The sequence below is a fragment of the Odontomachus brunneus genome, unplaced genomic scaffold, assembly GCF_010583005.1.
Source record: "Odontomachus brunneus isolate Ranch 3 - 2012 unplaced genomic scaffold, Obru_v1 Obru_scaffold_041, whole genome shotgun sequence".
NCBI classification, from domain to species: domain Eukaryota; kingdom Metazoa; phylum Arthropoda; class Insecta; order Hymenoptera; family Formicidae; genus Odontomachus; species Odontomachus brunneus.
In genome coordinates this window covers 537246-561055 of record NW_022639491.1, presented here as the reverse complement: position 1 = coordinate 561055, position 23810 = coordinate 537246, and the positions used below count along the sequence as shown (strand labels likewise).

The 23810-nt window shown below is 45.9% G+C and overlaps 1 protein-coding gene across 1 annotated transcript in view; it reads right to left on the bottom strand.

Annotated features, from left to right (window-relative positions):
* The window catches only part of LOC116844388 (steroid receptor seven-up, isoforms B/C), a 335737-nt gene that overhangs the window by 192838 nt on the left and 119089 nt on the right, over positions 1–23810 (bottom strand). The window contains exon 4 of the mRNA XM_032815851.1: positions 2049–2155. Coding sequence (XP_032671742.1) covers positions 2049–2155 — 107 coding nt within the window. The remainder of the gene's footprint in view (positions 1–2048; positions 2156–23810) is intronic.

The following is a 23810-nucleotide window of genomic DNA, read 5'->3' as shown; positions in this document are numbered from 1 at the left end:
AACAAAAATTTTAATCCATTAACGCCCGACATTGCTGAAGAGTTCATCGCGAGTCCATCGTGATTCAATTCACTTGTTTGAGAACTCGAAAAAATTAATCCATTAGTGGTTAGAGTCTCATTTACGAGATGCTTTCTAACAAAAAGAATCACTCGATTAATGAATTTTACTTTTATATTTTCAGCACCTTGCTAATTTTGCATATCTATGCTTTCAATAAAAATAATCTCCTAACCTGATCTTAGGAAATAAATGATCCCTTAATTAAGAAGGTGAAATAATCGCGTGGCCTTTAATGAGCTAAATCGAGCTCTTCGTCGATTGAACTAATCATCGATTTCAAGAGCATCTCTCAAACGTCGCGAAGAATAATGGCGTCGTATGAAATGTTCGTTGACGTCAAGGGCTTCGTTGATCCGAACGATCGTTCTGTCCATCCTATCGAGGAGGAAGCGAGTTGCTCGGCCGAGAGCGTCAAGCTGGCGGAGCGAAATGACCGTTTGTGACCTCAAAGAGCCCCGTGCCCTCCAATGCGCGGGGTTTTCGGTGACTTTCTCGGCCGGGCCGTGACGCCGCGCGGCACGTTACACACGTTTCTCGCGGCGGGAATCCCAAGGATCCCGGGGTCCGGACCGGGATCGGGTTTTCTTGATAATCAAAATCCAAAAGCGAGTTTCGCGTGAGCGAACGCGCGGGCCGAACGTGCCGCGCGAGTCGTCGCTTCCGGGACGTCTCTTGGGAAACTAGTTTCCACGTCGCGGGACTCCTGCTCTCGCTCTGGGGAGCCTGCTCCCTGTAATTGCCCTAGTGCTCGCGCGCTGGACACTGTCCACCTTTCCGGGTGGGAACTTCGCGAGGAAAGACTGGTCCGTGCTGTTCTCGAACAAAACGCGTTGCTCCTCTCGGCGAATACCTGTCCGGGCCGGCGGCGCGAGGTGGTTCATACCTGATTCGAGAATACTGCCGTGTATCGGTCAGCGCGTTTAACGTACTGCACTTAACGTATGGGTTAACGTCGTGTGATTTGTCGGCGTTCCCTCGAAATAGGGAGGCGAGACCGGAACATGTCTCGCTTGTGCCGAATCGTCGCGACGGCAATCGCTCGCGCGCACTACCGATGACGCCATCGGAAGCAGGAAAGTTCCATCGAGAGTGTGATAAATATAATCGGCCTTATATGCCGTATCAACTGTGATAAGCATCGAAACGTTAAAATGCCATAGACGTCACGCGCGAATCGCACTGCGCACAGCTGAATCGGCATAATAATCTCAGAAGACGAGATTCCTTGCTTTTTTCGGGGTTCACGAAAAATCGTGTCTTCTTATTCCAAAATGAGCATATCAGCACCCGGAAAATGTAATTTCATCTTTAGAGGAATCTTTTTATAAGTAGCCTTAAGAGGATTCTTCTGAAACCAAAAGGAAAATATTCCAAGCACAATATTATTTCTCTTGATTGGAAAAGAAATATTTGTCCGGTAAAAGCTTAAAATATAGGATAACAAGAAAGACGCTTTGCAATTAGAATTCTTTTTACTTTGAGTGTTGGAATATTTTTCTTTTAGAAAAAACCTCTTGAGGGAACTTCACTAAGAATGAGATTATATTTCCTTGAATGAACTTCTTCGTTGCGGCATGCTTCAATCAAAAACCATCTACTATGATGACAATTTATTTTAAATAAATAATTTTGATAAAATAAATAATTTTGATAAAACGAATAACTTTAGATGATCAGCAACGATCGATAGGAATGGCCATTGCCGAGATCACTTCCGTCACCGACAGGTAGTCGGGATAAGCGATGAGGGGGGACACCTTGCGTGCTTCCCGCGCGGGTGGACAAGTGGCGTGCAGGGGTGAGAACGCGGCGCTCTGGGTGGGTGGCACTCCAAGGGGTCCGGAAAGCCTGAGGGCGAAGTGCTGAGTGCCACTTTGTCCGGGGACCACGTGTTGGTTCGTGTCGGATTTCGGATTCTCTCCGTTCCCCTCGCGGAAGAATCGTTCTTTTCGCCCCGAAAGTCTTACGAAAGTCGGTACACTCACCTCGCTGACGGCCGAGAAGCTTCGCCCACAGCTTGAATACGGCCAATCTCGCCGGGTCCTCGATACCCGACGCCGAGGTAAAACGTGCGGCGCGAGACTCCTCGTTTCTGTAATAAAAGGAAAAAGAGATACAGAGATAAGGGCAAAGAGCCTCAGAGAGATAGAGACGCACTCCTCGACGTATCGTACTTTAATCCTTAAGTAGGCGCATGTTTTTTACATACATATACGCTTTCATTTTTATCTATATATAAGTAGTTATAAACTAAGATATGCATTTTAAATAATAATTGTTAAGCAGCACCACTTAAAACTCTGCACGAGAAAAGTATTGTAGTGAAAATTGTAAAAATAAATTTTATTGTAGTTAAAATTATACCTCTTTCCCGATGTTATTTTATAAAACTGGAATATAGAAATAATAAATTTGACGATCTACTTGATAGACTATATAAAAAATTACAATTATTTTATCGTAAAAAGTCAAACATGCGTAACATTTTTAAATAGATATATAGTAATTTTTGTCATAATTTCTGTATGGTCCAAGATTATATATATAAAAGTTTTACTGTAATTTTTATTATATTTTCTCCGTGCATACTGAAAAATATTTCATTTCATATTTCTCATTAAAAAAATATTTATAATTGTTTGTCGATGCACTTCTGGACCACACTGATTTGATTGCCACACTGAAAATGTATTTTTATATTTGGAATTGAAATATTTGGTACGTGTATATATATATATATATATACTATTTAGTCGGAATTACCATGTTTTTACTTGTGTCGAGTATTATTGAGAAAGCAAGACACACATAGCGGCAACTAAGTTTTTGTTGCAATTATCAAACTTTTTTTGGTTGATTCCATTCTAGCCAAATTATGGTTCGGTTTACCAAATTTTCGTTTCGACAACAAAATCCTTTTTTTCAATACGAGAAAGACCACCTCGCGTATATCGATACCTGTACGCGACCCGCGGTCAACAAAGCCCGCGATCGCGACGCCGGGTCGCACGGATATTTGGTCGACCCTCTCGCGTGTATATTTCCGAAACAGGGGAAAAGACATGGGGCGCTTCCGCGGCGCGACAATATAAGAGGGGAGGTCTCGTTCTCCGCACGTCGCGCTGCACAATTTCGGGAATCCACGACGCGATTCCGCATTTCCCGCGCCAGCGATTTGCTCGATGGCGTTCGTGCCCTTAGATGTGTACATGCATGCGTGCGTACGTGCGTGCGTGCCAGAGAGTAGCGGGGTGGTGTGTATCGGCGCGACGGCACGGTTTTCACCCCCGTGTAACCCTGCCTTCCGCGACACGACCCTGTTGTGGTCGGCGCGCAGCTGTCCCGTGTCCAGATGTCCGGTTTTCGGGTACGGGACGACTGCTTGCTCACTGTGAGAAAACCAATCCGAGCTTGAGGCCCTTCTTCTTCCTTCCCGTTGCCTTTTTCCTTCGCCTGTGACTGTCCCCCCTCTTCTCCGCAGCCCTTCTCATTTCCTTGACCGGATCCCCGGCGGCACATTAATTACCCCGCGAAAGGACGCTCCTTCGGCATTATCCGGAATTTAATACGCGGCTACAAGCATACACACACGCTTCGTGTGTGTGTGTGTGTGTGTGTATGTGTATGTGCATGTGTGTTTATGGCATGACACTGTCCTCTACTTTTGATTTATACTTGAAAAGATGAGAAAAATCATTGCCCGATGTGAGAAGATTTTCACTCTGAACTTGAGGAAAGAATTTACCTCGAGTGTCTCGCATTAATCTTGATTGCGGAAGATTGCGGCTCAACAGTTTTGAGTCAGCTCGTTTACATGTGTACGTGCAAAAGCGCGTTGACCGGCGCACGGGCGCTTACCGTAGTCTTTCCGTTGCAACCCCCTTCTCCTGCCAGCCGTCCGCTAAACATCAGCATCGTTAACTCGGTCGGAACGAGCCGACCTGTATGCACGGAAGAACGTTAATTTGACGGACTATAAATCGTGCACGGATGCGCGCGAAGATTTTATGATCGCTTCGGAATGATTCCACCTCGCGTGATCGAAGGGGCATTTTATGAAGCTGCCGCATCGCCGATAAAAGTCTCTCAAATTAAAGGAACCTCGGCCATACGGTGTGGCTGAAAGGTGAACGTGTTCACCTCGGAAATGTGTCTGTTGAAGACACAGACTCGGAGAAAATTTGCTCAAGTGTATTAAAATACACATGCAAAGACAGTATCATAGTTTTTAAATAAATTCTTTTCATTTTTACCATTTGCTTTCACGCCTGGTATGCGTGTGAATACGAGTGTGAGACTAGCGACTATAGCGTAAGAATTAGTAATAGTTAACAAAAAGAGTAGATATAGGTAATAGTGGCTTAAGCACGTGATAAAGTATAAAAGGAAATAAAGGTAGAACCAGAGAGAGAGAGAGAGAGAGAGAGGAGGAAGGAAGGAGATATTGGATGTAAGAAAATAGGAGAAACTTTGAGATTATGTCGAGTAGAAAGATAGTGGAAAGGAGTAGAAAGGAGGAAGGAAAGGAAGGAAAGAGGAAATAGGAAAGGAATAAAGAGGTGATTATAGAGTATAAGATTATAAGATTGTAAAGTTTATAAGTAAATAGAATTAAAATTTAAAAAAGATTAAGTTGATTAGATAGAAGTTGGATAGTAAGAATGGATGAATGAGAGAGTGGTGGAAGGAGTGAATAAGTAATATTGTAAATCAAGTCCTACTTCTTTGCTGTATTTTTCTGCTGAAATAAATATATTAATAAAAATGTCCAACATTGTGTTTCTCTGTACGGTCGCCAAGATGACAAAATTTTGTTGTAATTTTTATTGTATTGTGTACTTTTCGTGTAAATTAATCAGGTGTCGCGAATGTGCGTTCGCGCGGCGTCCCCAGCAATTGCGTTAATCCACTTAGACGCGGAATAACAGTATACATATAGTATACATATTTGTGTTAAGTTTGTAACGATATGACGCGCAATGTGGACGCGGGTTACACCATGCTCTCGGGAGGGGGGCGAGGGGGAGTGTTGAAAATTTCAGACGGGCAGTCGCGTTCCGGTCACCGAAATCATTAATGGAACGTAGCGAGGCTGCGTGATCAGCCGCAAAGAGAATAATCGCGCGAAATACGCGGCGACGGAAAATCAAAGGGAATTCGTAGCGGGAAATGTGGCCATTATCTTCCGCGTGTTCTTTTCCGATCCTGCGAATCGCGGATCGATTTTGCGTTTATCCACGGCGAGCGGAGAACGGGCCGTACTCGACGAGAGGTGGTAGCGTATGTATGTATGGCCGAATCCCGATATCGTGTCCCGTATCGTGACGATTTTTCGTCGATGGCCGGAACGGTAACACGGAGTGTTACCGAGAGGATAAGCAGGAGAGGAGAGAAAGAGAGAGGAAAAAAGCACAATGGCTTTAAATGCTTCCGGATATTTGCGTCGCGTCACACACATTACGTTTCCCGTTACTGCTCATAGAGTTATCTGTCTTTCGGCCGCGCGAGGCCGTAAATATCTCGTAAAACACACACCCTCTCTCGTTCCTACCTTAAATGAAATCAAATCTTTAACGAAGCCGAACGCGCGAACGTTCGCGCCGGCAGAAACGACTCGCGACTCTCACGTCACTCCCTCTTTCTACGACCTCACCTCCCTGCCCGACCCGTCTCTCGCTCTGCTTGAGGAATTTTGAAGACGCGCGGACGATAATCGAGACTAGATCTGAAAGAAAAAAATAGTTTATCCCAGAGAACACGAGAGCGGCCGAGAGCAGCTCGCTTTATCGGCGCCATAACTCAGTGCTCTATCGCGCCTCGGCCGCCCCCATAATGAGCGACGCCAAATGTGCTGGTGATAACGTCGCGGGGGGAGAAAGATAGGAAGTAATTGGAAGCTTATATGGATACTTATTGTAAGCGCGTAATCTTGGGATGGAAAGAGAAAGAGAGGGAGGTGAAAAGAGCGAGAGCCGGCATCAGCCGGCGCTAAATGGAACGCGGCGCGATCTCGCGCGACACGTCGCATGATGATTTATCCGCGGCCGGAATTGAGTAGAAATGAAGCCATCAATCGGTCGTGTATTCGCGTCGTCTAACTTTCCTGCATTAATCATCCGAGAGAAACAAAATCGGGGACCACAGAATATATAATACATATATACATATATATATATATTTTTTTTTTAGACAGGAGAGAGAAAGAGAGAGAGAGAAGCAACCTTATCGATATTCTCGTCACGAGAGCGAACCGTTCCCCCTCGTTAAATCCGAGAACACGAGTCCTCGCTCTCTCGCGTGATCGCGCAAGCCAAGCTTCCTCGGGAACGTTAGCCCGGGTGAGCAGAGTGTCTGAGAGAGAAAGAGCGCGGCGTGTGTCTCCTTGAAAAATAGAACAATTATCCTTCGACGAATATTCCGGGCAGAGAACGCTGCGCGCAATCGCGATTTTAGCCGCATCGAGAGACTGCGCGGCCATTTATTGCAACGATCATACGCAGAAAAATGCATAACTGCATTCAATCTAAACGTACTAGGATTTAAAGCGTATCTTTTGAATAAATTTGACGTTCGTGACAGAATGCGTTTAATGCTTGTGACGTATGAATTGTATGTGAATTGTAGATGTGTAAATTTATTAAATACTTAAAACAAATAACATTTATTAGAGTGCAACATATATCTTTCTGTATATTATCCAAAATCATATGTAATATATATATATATATACACATGTATATATTCTTATATATCTTCTATTAAAAATACCCATTACCTAAGGCAAGGAAAGTGAGCTGAGTACTCGTTTTTCTCAGCAAGAGAATGATGCTTTTCTGTGTGCACGCGCGTGTGTTACATATATATACAGGGTGGCCTTTGCGGAATGAACGACGAGAACCGAGACGAGCTGGCACGTCCTGCCTCTGGAGAGCAGGTCAAGAACGGACCTTTAAAGTCACATCGATCCCTTCGCCCCGCCGTGCCACGTTTACCCCTGTCCGTCGTGCCTACCCTACATGCCTACCCCCAGTGCATTCGGGCATCTCGCTTTTTTTAGGCCATTCTAAATATGCATTATCCAATTTAGTCCGATTACACGGACCGGCCATGACGCACGGACTCCGCTACCCAATCGGCTCCAATCCGCCCTGATCTTCTCTTCTCACTCGTTCACTCTCACACTTCTCTCTCCCTCGTCCTCCCGCGCTCTCCCTCCGTCCCTCCGGCCCCGACGCACACCTACACGTCCTGGACGGACGTAAAAAGCTAATTTAAAAAAGCTTAACGGCCAGGACACCCGAAACGAGCAGCGCGTCGGCAGCGTTGATTCACGGCGAGCCACAGCCACCGACAGCCGTGGTAACGATTAGGTGACGATCGGTTGACCCGACGACGGTATATCCTGGGATACGACGCAGCCAGGACGGCGGTCTTATTTTTCACTCGCCGAAAACCGACTAGTCAGCCGCGGTGAGATAACGGTGAGCTCAACGACGCGATTTCTTACGCGAGCTAATGAGATCTCTTTCTCTCTCCTTCTCTCTCTCTCTCTCTCTCTCTCTCTCTCTCCCCGCCTCTTTTTGAAAACGATCGCGTGGGTTCGTTTGGTGAGCACGCCGAAAGGATTCTTAAATTGCAGCCGGCTAATTGAAAAGTAGACCAGGAGAAGATCAGGAGAAGCGAATGTTAGAACGAGGATCGCCTGTACGCGAGCAGTGAATTTTGTGTTTTTCGCGAAGGTGAAAGCGAGAGATCCAGTTTCACAGGCGAGGGTCTAAAATTAAACGCGACATAATAGACGGCGCGCATCGCCGACCGAGGAAGGAGAATAAAAGTGAGCGAATCAGGACAAAGATCGCTCCTCCGAGAGCTCGTGAGCGCGGGTTACGCAACACGGCAACGGCGGAGGTCGAGTTTGCACCCTGAGCAGGCGGAGAAGTGGCTGAGCCGCGAGACGAGGAAAAACGCGCGCGAGATGAACGTAAACGTGGCTAGGCAGTGAGGCGCAGCTGAGCCACGATGCGCTGCCACGCGATGCGATGCGATGCGAAGCGCTCCGGCCGTCACGGGGGAAAAGGAAAAAGACGAAGAAACTTGGCAAGAGCCATACATTTGCCACGCCATTAGTGCCAAGCCGGGCGCTAGCCATCGCCATTAAGTAGAGAGAAATTGATCGATATTGCGGCAACCGGCCGTAATAACGCAGCACCTACTAGGTAATAATTAATCGCGGCCGCGCTGGCATAAAGGTATGTTTCCATATCAATCTTTCGCGTTGACGTGTTGCCGGAAACAGAAGCCCACAAGAGAAAGAGAGAGAGAGAGAGAAAGAGAGAGAAACGTGGTGAAGAAATGATCGGCTGATACCGATCATCAGGCACGGCAAAGAAACTTCGCGTATAGAATCCCGCGGTAGACCGCGTCGCGGGAAAACCCAGATGCACAGTGCGAGAGAGATGTGTCACCTTGGTCCTGAACACGTTAAACGCAGTGATGGTCACCGGTGATCGACGCTATGATACCACAGCGTCTCATTAAACGATGTGTCAAATATGATTAATTGCACTTGAAAAATCAACTGTACGGCCAATGAAACGACGTACACAGAAAAGATATTATAGTTTCTTTGTTCCCTTATGTCAATTCTTTTCGATTCTACCATGTTTCTGATAGTGCAAGTGTAGACTGTCAGTAAGGTCTGTCTTGCTAAGAAGAACATAGCACAGAACAGATACGGAAACTTATCGTTATTAGTCTCAAATGTCTCCATTTTCTATTTCTATTATGATATCAACTCTTTAACTCAATCGTTCGCATCAGGTATAGACTGACAATTGACTAGGTTGGTTACGAATTAATGGGCAAATTTGTGCAACAACGATCAAACCTGTCGTATTTTTCATACGCTAAAATAACAAACTTTTGTTATCTCAGCACTTAATTATATAACCGGTCGTTGAATATCACGTGTGTTCTCGTAAAAATGAAGCAATCTCGACTCGCGTCATTGCATGTCCGTCGAGACATTTACCTCACGTCGCAGCTGAGAAACGCTCTTGTTTCACTGTTTCTCGCAACGGCTCGACGAGAGGGGGACGCGATTCGCGAGAGATCGAGACGCGCCACCGTTTCGCCGGCCGGCGCGGCGGTGGCGAACGCTCGTGATTACGCGAACGCACAGGCGGAACCCCCTCGGCAAACAAATGACGAGCCATAAATACGTTAGCACCGAAGGTGCTAGGTAGGAGTGTCCGATATTAATAAGCAGTCATTAGGAGATACGGTCTCGGGGCTATGGACAATGGCGAAGGGCGGGCGCGTCCGCGAGGAGAATGGGCGCTGTAAATCTCGGGGACCGGCTTTGCCGAAGAAATCGCGCGCTTCCCACGTGCGGCCGTGGGCCGCCGATTTCTACACTTTTCCAGCGCCGGTTCCGGATCGAACCGAACTTCTCCGCTGACCCGACACAGGTGTGCTCGCGCACGCTCAAACGAGCCGGCTTTGCGCCTCGGCCTTCGAATTCGACCGGGACCAAGGGGTGATGATCCTCCTGCGAGAGTGTGCGCTCCAGCGATCGCGTCGCTGCGCGGCTTCTGCGAGGCAACGCGGCAAAAACGAAGTAGGTTACGGTGCTATTAGATCGCAATTATTGACGCGGGCCGATTGTTAAGGTAATTGAGCTGTTGACTCGACATCGAGATCGTCGCGCAAAAAAGCGTTGCTTCGGTAATCTTTCAAACGTAATCGTGCTATACTCGGCTTAACAAGCCGTACGTAATGTTACGAGCCGAGCAAAGCGTCTTTGCGACTGGGGCGAGATGTAATGACGCAAAATTAAACCTCGAGTCGTAAGCTGTATCACTGAACGTGCACGGAAGTTGGCGCAACGGCTTCGGCACGTAGTGATTACAAGTCTCAATCGTATGCACACCTGTATGCGCACGATGAAAAATCGTAATGATCCTGTTGAAGCGAGCTACTGCTACCTTGGGCTCTGTACGACTTCACGAGAAACGGTCGCATGCGTTGCGTCAATCAAAAAGTTCGACTAGACTTTCGACGGAAGGCATCACGTGTATAGGTAGTATTAGGGAAGTTGCTTTCCAGGAGTATCTCGTTATGGTCAAACAGAATAACTCGTTACCGTTACTCAAGAATATATACCTTGTAACAGTAAGAGCATTAAAGTGACACCGTGAACGAGTTATTTCTCAACCTTGTACACACCCTAAAAAAATATAATCTCATCCTTAGTGGAATCCTATTACATACACTGGCTTCAAGAGGATTCTTCTGAAATCAAAAGAAAAATATTTTAACATTTAAGAAAAAAGAACTCTATTTGCAAAATATTGTTTTTTATAATTCCGTATTCTATCGTGCAAAATATATTGTTTATCTTAAACTATTTATCTTAAATGGAATGCTTTCTTACTAAAAGAGGTTTCTATTAAGAACAAGACTTATACTGCAGAGAAGGAACGAAATTCTTCTAACTTTGACAACATTGTGCTGAGAATATTTCCCTTCTTAAGAGAATTCCGCTAAGGATGAGATGATATTTTTTTTAGGTGTAACAGCGTTCGATAAAAATTTTGCTAACTGAAACTTAGGAAACAAATCCCTACTAATTGGAAACGAAACGAGAGATAATACATATTAGCACTCGACAGTTATCCCGAATCCGCGTGCAAGTGTGTGTATGTGTGTGTGCAAACCGCGAAGTGTCGCGACCATCTTAGTGCTCTACGTTCTCAATTAATATACCAGCAGACATCCCGTGGTTGAGTTGCCAGTTGTGCCGTGACGAGAATAGTTTGTCGGCAGGACATCGATCCGTCGCGAGCGGCGAGGACGTTCCGCGGCGCGCACGCAACTTTCTTAGACTACGCGAGGTACAACTCGATCTCCATCCACTCATCGAGGTGAGGCGAGAGCGACGGGGGCGGGTGAGGGGAATGACGAGAGAGAGAGAGAGAGAGAGAGAGAGAGAGAGAATGGCTCCACGAAGGCACTTGGAGGAAACTCAAAGGACGAGAGGCGCCTCGGCCGAATCCCAAAGTCGACCATTAATTACCGGCGCAATGCGTTATAATTAGCCGACGTGTAATCAGATTGTTGAACGGCGTGGAGATCCGTCTGGTTATACCTAACGATCCCCTCGGTGGCAATTCATTAAGGTTGCATTACGCGGCCACGCCCTGATCGCGCGTAATCATCGCGCGACCTAATTGCCGATCATCGTGCGGACCTTCCTCGAAGACGAAGAGGAAGCCGCGGATCTTTTGAGCGCTGCTCCTTCAGAAATCACAATTAAGGCAGAAAGGAGATTCTGAAAAGGAGCAAGAAGAGAAACGCTAATATTTGATACACGCATAATTGATATTCCCCCTCGGTCTATGAATAACTATTTAATAACAGACGTCTAAATCACACAATCGACAAGGCCACGATAATGCGGACGCGTCTAGAAATGAGATAATGATAGTCCAAAGATAATGAAGCTTCGTATCGCGAGGAGAGATCAATGGATGCTCTCGATGGATTACGGATCTCTCAGTCATCGGTTCATCGGGCACGCATCAACGACGACGAATATAATGTAGGGAGGATCTTCTATTTTGCTATGTGTACAGTCACGGACAAAAAGGTTGTCCGTAATTTTTGGGTCAGCCCTATTATACAATATGATGGGAGTAGGTTAAGTAGAATCAAAAGAGATTGACGTAGGTTTCAAAGAATTAAATTAAAGGCTATTTTGCCTACGGGATCAAAAAACTTGTAGCGACAGTTTTTTCTTGTAATGACCATTGTAACACCGACTATTGCGACTTTTTTATTTTTGCGACACTTAAATATTATTTGTAATCACTGAGGAGGGTCTGTGAAATTAGACCGAAACGCGTTTGATAAGTAATAAATTTCGTCTCTTTGTGAGATTGGGTCACTATTTTTTAATAGTTTTAATAGCACTAATCAACCTGTGCTTGAACTCTAATTGTCCTTTACGTTAAATATTGATATACTCAGGAAGAGTTTTTAGTTTTATTAGTTTAAAATAAAGGCGTTGAATGGGATGGTGTAAGACTGAAAGTAGGATAAAAATTCGACTCGGAAAGTTAATATTATTATCCTGCAATAATCACCAGCGGCAGCAGCGAACCAACCGCAAGCGCAAGATCCCGAAATATCTTGGACGTCCCGCGCGATATCTCGCATTGTTTTCGGGGCTGGCGGTGCTACGCGTCTCTCCACGTGCCATCGTGAATTGGTAATCCTGGGAGCACTTAGCGACCGAGCCAATCCTCGCGCTGATTAGTAATATTGTGGCCTGATGAACCGAGGGCCCAAGTTGTCGGGCGAGTAGGAGATGAGTCCGTAACCTCGTTACCAACCCGCGGGCGATACGACTACCCCGACTATAACGTGAGGATACGGTCTCGCCGTTAGGAAGTGACAGGAGCGCGCGTGACGGAGAGAGAAGGAAGAAGAACGCGTTGGGACGCGGAGGCGAAAGGGGGCAGAAAGAGCCAGAAAGGACGGCAGAGAGAGCAAGACGGGCAAGAGACGTAGATGGATGGATAGATGGATACCGAAGGGTAGAACAGAGAGATAAATAGATGGATAGATAGATAGAGAGAACGAGACGGAGAGAGACAGAGATAAGTAGAGAGAGATATATATATAAAGAAAGGGAGAGAGAGAGAGAGAGAGAGAAGGGTTCCATCGGCCCTCGGTGACGAGGGATCGGAATATATCATTGAATTAATAACCAGTTGCACCGTCCCGGACTTCACGCGGCTCGGTCTGGTTGAAAGTCCTAATAGCCGGTCGAGAGAAAGAGAGAGAAAGGAAGAAGAAGGGAGGATGGAGAGAAGAGAGACAGAGAGAAAGAGAGAGAGAGAGAGGGAGAGAGAAGGAGCGAGTCATCGCTCTGGCGACGAAAGGAACTTTTGTGACTCGCGGACGATTGAAATAAATTAATCGCCGCCGGTGGCCGTCGGTGCGCGTTAACTGGGAATTATTTATCGTGAATCGTTCTCGCGTTGTGCGGGGCTCGCGCGACGATATTTTTATTCAGCGCGAATCGCACTTTCGAGGATTGCAACGTAAAATGGTTTTCGGCGCTTTTCACGATCGCGTGGCGGACAGCGCTAGAGATAGACGGCTAATCTCTTGAATGATAAAAGGAGAAAAAGAGAAAGGGAAGGAAACCGGCTGCGTTGCTATTCTTCGCGCAGCCTCAAACCAAGAAATCCCCCGTTCAGCTTAGGGTAACCTCATGAATCCGTAAATTAATCGCCGAGTAATACCCGCCTCGTAGATTTATCTACCAGTCCGCATGATCGAGCTCGTTGTCTCGGATCCTTCGGCCGAGAACTGTGTTAGGTCGATACACTTACGGACACCCGGTGCACGACGCGCAACTTCGACCCCATTGTTCGGCGGAACTTCGACAGGCCAAGCGGGAGGGCGCGAGTTTGCGGCCGACGTGAAAATCGATCCGGCGATCGGAAAATAATGACCGGTGACGTCGCGCGCGATTTAATGATTGCGCAGGACTCGGCGGAGCAGAGTAAAGCGAAGCAGGACAAGGCAAGAGGCAGGGCAAAGCAGGGCAGAGTATGGCATGGCAGGGCAGGACAGAAGCGAGCACAAAAAGATGCCGGCTACAAGGGTTGTGATTTTGCGGCGCGCCACCGCTTACGGAGTCGTAGAAAACGACGGGAGAGCCACGGCGCGTGGGGTGAGCCGCGACAATGCTCTAATCAAATGTCATGAATCGGAGCCATTATGCGCATCTGCGGCGTGAATTTATAAATATGCCCGGAGGCGGCCGCCTTCCGCCTCCCCCGTGAATATCCCGCCGCGGAGCCGCCAATGGCAACCTTTAATTCGGCGATCTGTCGAGGATCGAAGGATACGCCGCGATTCGCACAAGCGGAAGCGTTCTCCCCCTCCGTCCTGCCGGTCCCGAGCGAATTCGAGACTCGCCTCGTTGATAACTTTTTTAACGAAGTCCCGAGATTACACGCGAAGGAGCGAACATCCCGTTTAATCGGGCCCCGGCGTGAGCGAGGGAAATTCTCGGAAGAAGGAAGAAAGTGCCGCCTTAGAATCTGAGATTTCCCGAGTAGACATTGAACCTTGTTTAGCAGCGAATAAGATCATGAAACTGATATTACATTGCAGCGAGTGATCAGCAAGTAAAATGTAGTATTATGTAGAAAATTTAATTTAGTCTCTCTCTCTCTCTCTCTCTCTCTCTGGCACACTCTCTCTGGCAACAGTTAGCTGTTAGTTTTCAAGTCGGTTCAGCTAATTACATTTCTATATGGGGAGAGCCACCACAAAATCGCTCGTGAAATCCCGAGCAAAAATTGAACTTCGCGACGTTTTAGCCATAAGATAGAAAATTGACAGATTACCAAAGTGATTTTGCATTTCGGTGAACAATCAGCAGATAAAGAACTAGAGAATTTAATGTAGTCCGCATTAGCCGACTATTCGCTTTTGAGTCTGGCCAGCTAATTACGCTTTTGCTCGGAGAGAACCGCCAGGAAATCGTTCATCGACGCGAAATCCGAAATTTATTATCTTACCGCCGCGGCCGACAAACCGCCGTGCGATATTTGCGACGAGAAGCACGGTGGAGTTTAGCGACCTTCTCGACGATTTCCATGCTAATTGTTTGACGACGCGAGAGCGCGGACGCGCGTCGAAAATGCAGAACCCGAACTCTTCTTCGCGCTGGGCAACAGCAACCGGGAGGTACGCGTATGCACACATGATGCTTGCTCGCGCGCGCGTCCACGACGGCCGCGACGAGAGAGAAAAAGAGAGAGAGAGAGAGAGAGAGAGAAACGTAATCCACAAAAAGTTAAAAACACCCGTGCGACAGCGGAGGTAGAAAGTGTGCGGAATTTAAAAAATTCAAAAATACCGCACACTGCGCGACTTCTCGCTTTTGCGGCAGCGCACGGTAAAAATAATATCTCGTTTAATCCGAGAAGTGCGAATCCGCCGCTGGAAGGATATATACGTCCAGCGCGGAACACAGAGTGTGCCGGTTACCCGGAGCTTGATACGCGGCGGACTTTTATCCGCGAAAAAAGGGGGGAGAGAGAAGGATAAAAAAGAGGAGATGTAGAAAGAGAGAGAGAGAGAAATTCAGACACACAGAAAATGAGAAAGAAAAGGGATATGAAGTCGTCTCAAGCGCGGACGAAGGAAACGAACACGAGGACTAATTTAGAAGTACAGTCTTCGCGCTTTTTATCTGTCGCGTTCAAAAATAGTATAAGTTTAGCTGATGAAGGTCGACAGCAGGAAGAAACGTGACGTACTATTAACATTCTGACGTTCGACGTCCGAGCGAGCAAGGGTCATCGTGGCTTCTCTGCGCCGCGCGTTGCTAGGAGGCGCACAAGTCCGTTGCTTGAATGCGCGCAAGAGAAGAACTCACTCGCGATTTTTCGTCCCACTGTCCGGACATATCGGTGGGACCCCGCGACCCCCAGCGATAACCCAAAAGTCAAGGGCATTTGATCGGCTATCGAGACTCGTGCGGGATGCGAGGGACAGAGTGCAGCCGGGATTTCGTCATGAACGTCAGACCGAACTTCTTAGAGTCGTAAGCAAGAGAAAAAGAGTGTAAACGTACGTATGTATGTATGTATGTGTGTGTGTGTGTGTGTATGTGTATATAACGTAATTGCGTTATTCGCAATACGTGCCAAGTCGCTTGAAAACAACGCTCATGTGCGCGAGACTGCTGCGGAGTTTTATTATTCCCCGAGTAATTTCAACTTTTTCATTCATCGTATCGCGTTTCCAAACCGAGCGATCCCGTATCTGCCGCGATAAAAACGTCGATATCTGCGATCCGCCGACAACAACGTACGAATCGCGTCGATATATTTCAATGGCGATTTCGACAATCGCCGCTAAAGCGAGAGATTAAAGTATCTCGCCGGATTCGCGCTCGCTATCTTATGCGACGACGGGACGAGGGACGGGAGCGAAACAAACAGAAGAGGAGAAAGGGAGAAAAGGATAAAGAGAGAAAGAAGCAGCGCGTGGAGAGCAAAGGGAGGAGGGAGAAAAAAAAATCACTCCCGCGGATGGAAGGCGAACGCGGCGAAATACATATTTCGCTTTCACGAAGGCCTCCACCGAGCCCAAACACGAGGCGCGCTTTTTGAATGCGGACCACCCGTTGCATTACCGGCTTTGTGGTCGCATGCTCTTTTGATCTACCCCCATAATTAATCCACAGAGGTAACCGGAGACCCGTATGGGCGCACGGGGACCTACGTGGGGGCGGCTCATTCACCGACGGGACCGAGTTATTGAAAGGGTATCGAATGAGAAAGAGAAAGAGAGAGAGAGAGATGAGACAAGAAGAGAGAGAGAGAGAGAGAGAGAGAAAGAGAGACAAACTGAGCACAAAGAGGAGGGTGAAAAAAGGAGAGCGAGCCGCTGATTAACATTTTAATCAGGAACGAGTCACGTGCCGTGCGTTTTGTATCTCTAACCATAATGATCTGCCGCGACAATGCGAACGAACGTGACGAGTTTCAGATGTCAAATAACACGCCTCTGCTCTACGCGACATACAATCCGACGGATTATGCTCGCGAGATCGCGCATTGAGATAAGTAAAAACGAACAAAAACATATGGGACGTGTTTTGTGTGTTAATAATACTTTTCTCGTTGAGATCTCCCTTCGACGCCACATGGCATGAACTGAAAATTGCATAACTGCCAGAATACACAAATAATCCTGAAGAATTTCGATTCTGTGGATTCTTTTGTAACACTAAGAAAGAGAGTAAATAAAAAGTAAAAGACGACTCGCTATTTACAATAAATGTTCAAAAATTCCTGAGAATGTAGCACGAAAATAGGAGGTCGCCGACAAAAGTATTATTGATGAAAAATATTTATTTTCACGAAGAGAATTTTGCAATAAAAATTGCTGTAGAATCTTGTAACCGTGGAATAGATCGACAGTATTTTGCAGTAATTGAATATTCTTCCATTTCACACGCGCTACTTATATCTCAGGAATCGAAATATGTTATTAAGAAATTTACTGTATTTTTAGCGAAATTTACTGTGTTTCTTAGCAAAACAAATTTTATTTGAACGTTTATTCCTGTGCACCACTAAAACATAATAAAATTGAAGAGAATTTATATTCTCCGACGCAGAAAAAAGCTCTGACGACAAAGAAGCTACAAGTTCCTTCTGTGCTGATGTCCTCTCTGTAGAGTTTGTCAATTTAATTTTTCAACACTCCCGGTATGAAGATTGATGTTTACCACACATACACGCGCGCGCATACACACGTTCATAGAACCTCCCTATTTGAAAAGAAATTTCACCATACACGTATAATGCACGTTGTAAGTTACTTTCACTCGCTACGACAACTTCCAACCTGTCCACGCGTCTCCCGTCCCTCTTCCTCTTTAGAGATGTACGAATCTAATATTTTACACTGAGAGAAATTATCCCATAAAAAATTAACAAACGGATATTTCCGATCAAAATACCAATGAATTTTTATATCCGATCAGGATATCCGACTAAATTTAATCGAATATTTCCGATCATAATGACATTTCATTGAATAAATCGACTAAAAAATTACAAACCGATATTTCTTATCAGATATTTCCTGATCAGATACAAAAATTCATTGGTATTTTGATCGGAAATATCCGTTTATTAATTTCTTATCGAATAATTTCTTTCACTGTAAAATCTTTAAATTTTAAGCTGACTGTGGTGCGAGCTACACCGTCGGATTCGATCGGGATCACCTGTCGTCAGCTATAACGAAAAGAAGAAAAAAGCCTCAGATCCGAATCTCCAGAAGCGCATTCGACAGACACGTGGCGGACAAAGAACAGAGGTCGATCGACCTCCCCGGCTAATTATCATCGTCGAGAGTCGGAAAACGACCGCGGCCACGACGGCATTTGCATCCGTAGCAGCTGCAACGAAACGGTAACTCGGCGATTTTTACGACGGGGGTCAAAGTGCGCGCATTACCTCCGCCGTGAGCCAATCGCCGACGGCCGTCGCGCACATTGTCGCGGACGGCGAGCGTGCGCGAGCTATGCGTCGCGGCCGAATTAGCATAGACAGCGCGTATGCGTATTTATTCGCTCATTAACGCCGAGTGACCCCATCCTCCTGGCCGCGCGGAGGAAAAATGCCCGACGCTCGCGAAAAAGGAAGAATGCGAGAGAGATGGCGAGAAGCGTCGCGGCAAGAGAAGCGTGCTCGAGAAACGCGCGCGAGGAATGCCCATAAAAATATTACAATGACACGAAGAATGCACGTTGCGACAGATCGCGATGCACGTGCGACAGAAACTCGCGCCACGGATAGACTTTCGACGTGACTACGTCGACTGATTATCATCGACAATAGAAATGTCGCAATCGTCTTAATTGCGCTCACGAAGCAAATATATTCGCACTGAATTGATCATTTAAATTTACGTTGCGTAAAAATGCATGTTTCTTATTGTACCGATTGACGCAGCGACAAATTTGCTAAAAGTTACACTCAAATTTGCGTATTACACTTTGCGCGCGACGTATTGTTCCCCCCTTCCCCCCAAGCAAATTTATAAATAATTCTTTTATATATCTATCGTATTTTCTTATCGTCGGCCCATGTGACAAACGTGAGCACTGTAACGCTGTAATGTTGTAATTAAAGTGTTAGTTGACTAAAATAATCGACAAATCAGTAATGAAAATTAATGAATCGTCAAGTATAAGATCATGAATAACTTAATTGATTGATGAAGTTAATTGTCGATCAAACCTTGTGCGACTTGTCTGATCATGCACTGATCAATAATGAATGTCATTAATCGATGAAATTATTCGTGATTACATATATGACGATTGACTTATTTTGACTATCGATATGCCGGTTACTTTAATCGGAAGAGATTTTCATCGATCAATGTCCAACATTGCTCACAAAGGATGCAAACTTTACACTGAGAGAAATTATCCGATAAAAAATTAACAAACGGATATTTCCGATCAAAATACTCCCCGATGAATTTTTATACCCGATCAGGATATCCGATTAAATTGAATCGAACACTTCCGATCATAATGGCATTTCATCCGATCAAAAAATTATGAGCCGATATTTCTCATCGGATATTTCCTGATCGGATACAAAAGTTCATCGGTATTTTGTTCGAAAATATCCGTTTGTTAATTTCTTATCAGATAATTAGTCTCAGTATACAACTCGCGAGTATTAAAGTTGCTGCCAAAATTACACGCCTATCTGGGTCAGTTCGACCTCTCAAGTTCCCTTCCGAGAAATTTCGCGGCTTTTTGCGGACGGAACGTCAGAGGACAATCAGCGGGCGATCTTGCCGACTGCTGCGTACGCGTCCGTGTTCATTGTTGAAGTTTATCGCCGTGTATAATTAATCCGATTGCGTCACGCCGCTGCAAGACGATCGTAAAAGTGCGCTTGAGGAGAGGAAAAAAGATTGCAAACGCTGGAGGACCTCGATGATGATCTCTCGACGGAGCACGCGGAGGCTGGGCGTGCAAATGACGCGCGTAATGAGCCCGGAATGACCGATGTCCCATGAATCGTCGTTGTCGTCGTCGTCGTCGTCATCGCCGTCGTCCGCCGTGATTTTTACAAATCGTTATTCAAGCGATCGCGACCGTTCCTCGCCTTCCGCGTCCTCTCTTCTCTCTCTGCTCGTCTCTCCCGTTCCCTCGCGCCGAACGTGGCCATCCGCGTCGCCTGCATTTGCACGAGCCTGTCGAGGATGCGGCTCTATTATCGGGAGTGCCGTCGTTGTGCAACGGAGAGGAAAGGTCGCGTATTCATTCGCGACGAGATGCGCAGTGTGAGCGTGTATGCGCGCGCGCGCGTATCTTCAAGCGCGAGCCGAGAAAAATCGGCGACTTCTCGTCGTCGTCATCGTCGTGCTCATCTTAATGCCCGCTCGCCAGGTGGTTTATGGAGCCGGAGCGGAAAATAAGTCTATCAAGTCCGTCTCGTCGTGTTTCCCTCGATATACATGTCGGTTGACCTTTCGACGCGTATGGTACACTTCCAATTTACGACAGGCGTTTGAATTCAAATATGCGCGACTAAACATGACCCTCCCTTCTTCTCCCTCCCGTCCCTCTCTGTCTCTCTCTATGTAAACTCTCTCTCTTTTTCTATGTAAACTTAAGGCTAAGTATATGCCATTTATTCCTTTTGTAGCTTAAGGGGTTTTTATCCCAGAGCGTAAATAAACTCTCTCTCTCTCTCCCTCTCTCTCTCTCCCCTTCTCCCTCTCTCTCCCTCTCTCTCTCTCTCTCTTTTGTTCTTTCTCGTTCTCTTCAAGCGCTTTCGTTACTTTCTAAAGCACAATTCGTGTACTCTTCACTGATAAGCTATTATAACTGGCTAATAGGATATTATAACTGGTCTAACTATAAATATAACATTAAAATCTCGCTCGAGAGAATCAGTTAATAGTATACACAGAAAAATATATACTGCATTCAAGCAAATGTTACTTGTTTTGTAAAGATTCTGTAAGTTTATATATATGAACGTCTTTGCTGATTTATTAAAAAAAAAATGCTTTACTTCATTTTACCAATCTAATTACAAGATCAAAGATTCGGTTTTGGCTCTAAAACTCGGATTTTACTCTGAACGTCGGTTTAATTCGACCTCCGTGTTCGACCTCCTCGTAAAACTGTCGGCGTAACGGAGAACAATTTTATCTCGGCCCGTTGCAATTTTAATTGCGCCCGATTTGCTGTTATTCAAATATTATCAGTTTAAACATAATTTTACTACTACGTCTCCCTTTCTCTCACGCTCTCCCTCTCTCTCTCTCTCTCTCTCTCTCTCTCTCTCTCTCTCTCTCTCTCTCTCTCTCTCTCGTTCTAGCACAACGGTAATTAATTCCTTTCACGTGCGAGCCATTTATCGAGGTCCCGTCTGCCGCGCTCTCGGAATCTTCCAGAGGGAATGTCGTGCGATATGAAGCGGGCAGGGGATCTTACGAGGAGCGAAGGAACATTTGACAGAAAAGACTCCGATTTCGTGACCGCAGTGCGTTCGTGTGACGCAGCAGCCGCATGTGTTTCCGTCGTTATCGTCGCGACCAGTAAATTGGTCCGAGACGGTTCAGAATCCCACTGACCTGCGCTAGGGAGAAAAAAACATCTGCCGGCCTGACGATCCGTTGTTGCCGCGCGCGCGCGCGCGTCAATTTGAACCTTAAATCTCCGTGGACGCGCATGTCTCGGTCAGATCTACTTATATCTTGGATGTAACACTTTGACCGGCGCGTTGATTTCCGTAGATTGCATACAGGTTTAACCGATAATTCAATTATCAAAGATATAGTGAATAAGTGTAATGCGAGACGCTGTGTATCCTTCACCATTGGCTCTCTATTTTTATCGATTTTAAAAATACAATTAATTATATCAAAATGAAAAAATGAATGAATTAATTATATCAAAATGAAAAGGGTGGGCAGTAAAAGCCATGTCCTAGTAGTTATTGAACGCGATAATTCAATCTAACAGAGAAAGGATACAATTATTGGGGAATGTCGTGTCGTCCTTTTACCTTAGTTGAATTCCTTAGACCCAATACAATGTACTTAACTATTAATTATATCTGATATGAAACTTAATAAAACTCTACATTTCTCGGAATAAAATTTCACTCTAGAAGTAAAGTGACCACCGAGTCAGGGGAATTCGAGTCATTTTTCATTCATACAGAGCGAAATTTCCATTCTGAGTCGAGGAATAAATATTATCACTCAAAACTGAAGAGAGGATCTAATGTACTCCATCGTCACAAGAACATGAACTCTAATCGACTGAAACATTCGTTCATATGGAGTCAAAAACTACCCAAAGCATGGGTGAAACATTCACTCTTGCAATTTCGATATTTTAATTATTGCTCCGAATGAAGATACTTGAATTTTCCATTTATTTTATAAATAAGATTACATTTTGAAAATATTTAAAAGGTTATTACAGTTATTACGGTTCTGGTCATCTGTGGCCGTCGCGGTATTTCATGTTATTCCATGTGTCAGTTGATTGTTCGATTCTCAAGACTATTTAAAGAAAAGAGTTCTTCGCGCATGGAAACGATTGTCACGCGCAATCGAAGCGCGCAAGAGGACAAACTGGAAGCACCCCCTTTTTCCTCGGTCACAGGAAACTGAGGAGGACCTCCTTAATCGACGAGGATTCATAAAGAGGTGCGAGCGGAATGAGCGAAAAGGCAACATCGCCGACACGGCGAAGGCAAAACAGTAGTCGCGGAGAACGAGAAGAGGTAGAGAAAGAGGTCGGGAAGGCGGAGAGGGCGCAGGAGCGAGAGATCCCGCCTAAAATAGGGAGCAATAAATTGTCCACTATCTTCGCCGGGTTAAACACATTAAAGCGTCTTGAGATAAGGCCGCCTGGCGGCCCGTTTGTTCGCAGGGTTCCCGGCGACCGGCATGAAGGACTGCGGCCTGTTATCCGCGCCGCGAAAAGAGAGGCATCCGGTTAGGTAGGAGCGAGATGAAGAGAGCACTAGAGAGAACCCTCGCTATTATTCTTGCCACCGCCGGTTGTGCCGTATACTCTCGCGCGTTCTGGCGGACTCTAAGCACGCCACCACCGCAGCCGTGGCCATCCAGTTCGCCTTGTTGTAACACACCGGCCGACCCGGTGTAACGGCCATGATATCAAGGCATGCGCCGTGAGGGGCGCGACCAGACGACGATCAGGAAGTAACCTTCCGCGCGAAAACGCTCCCGGAGGCTCGAGCAATCGAGCCGCGACGCAGCCGCGATAAGCAAGGCCGTTTCAAGTTTCGCGGGAGAAGCGCTGTTGTGCTGGTGGATACTCCTCGTCGTGAAGGCGATCGCGAAGGCGATCGCGAAGGCGAATCGACGACCAGGCGCGCTCCACAGAGAGGATACGGTATTGAAATTCACTTAAGACACACGCACGATTTTTAACCCTATGAGTGCAAAGCAACGCGACGAAAAGACGCTCTGTGAGACTTAATGGTGGAAAAATTCGAACGTTTCGTCTGGGATAAGTTGTATCAGCCCGAATCGAAATTTTGATTCTATTTTCAGCCTATTCCATTCAACGCTTATTTTAATAGCTTATAATATATATATGTGTACAATATAGCGAGAGGTACTCTTTAAGAAGTAGCATTTTGTGCATTTCCTGCCATCCAAAGGCGTTAAGTAAGACTGCAGTTTCCATATGAATTAAAACTACATTGGATAAAAATATTTAAAAACTTACTTATGGGATATGAAGTTTATTTCTGTGAAAAAACATTCCACAAATAAGTTTTCAAGTAATTTTTTTTCAGTGTATATTGATTCTTCAAAACACACGGTGTGTGTTCAGGTCGAAAACATGGCTGAAATTTCAAAATTCAGAGCACCATTGGACGCCAATAATTTATACCAAACTCCAGGCCCATGCATGCACCAATATAAGCTACGAATGCCTTACGTTGAGTGCATGTACGCTCCCACAGCACTCAAAGGATTAATAATAATAATATCGATAATGCGCTCTGCTCCCGTTTACTCTCCTTTTCCCGGGACGATTCGAGAGATCGTTTCTGACCACACCATCTCGCGCGCCCGGTCGACGATGAGAGTCGAAGGTGCAGCGAGGCGGGGAG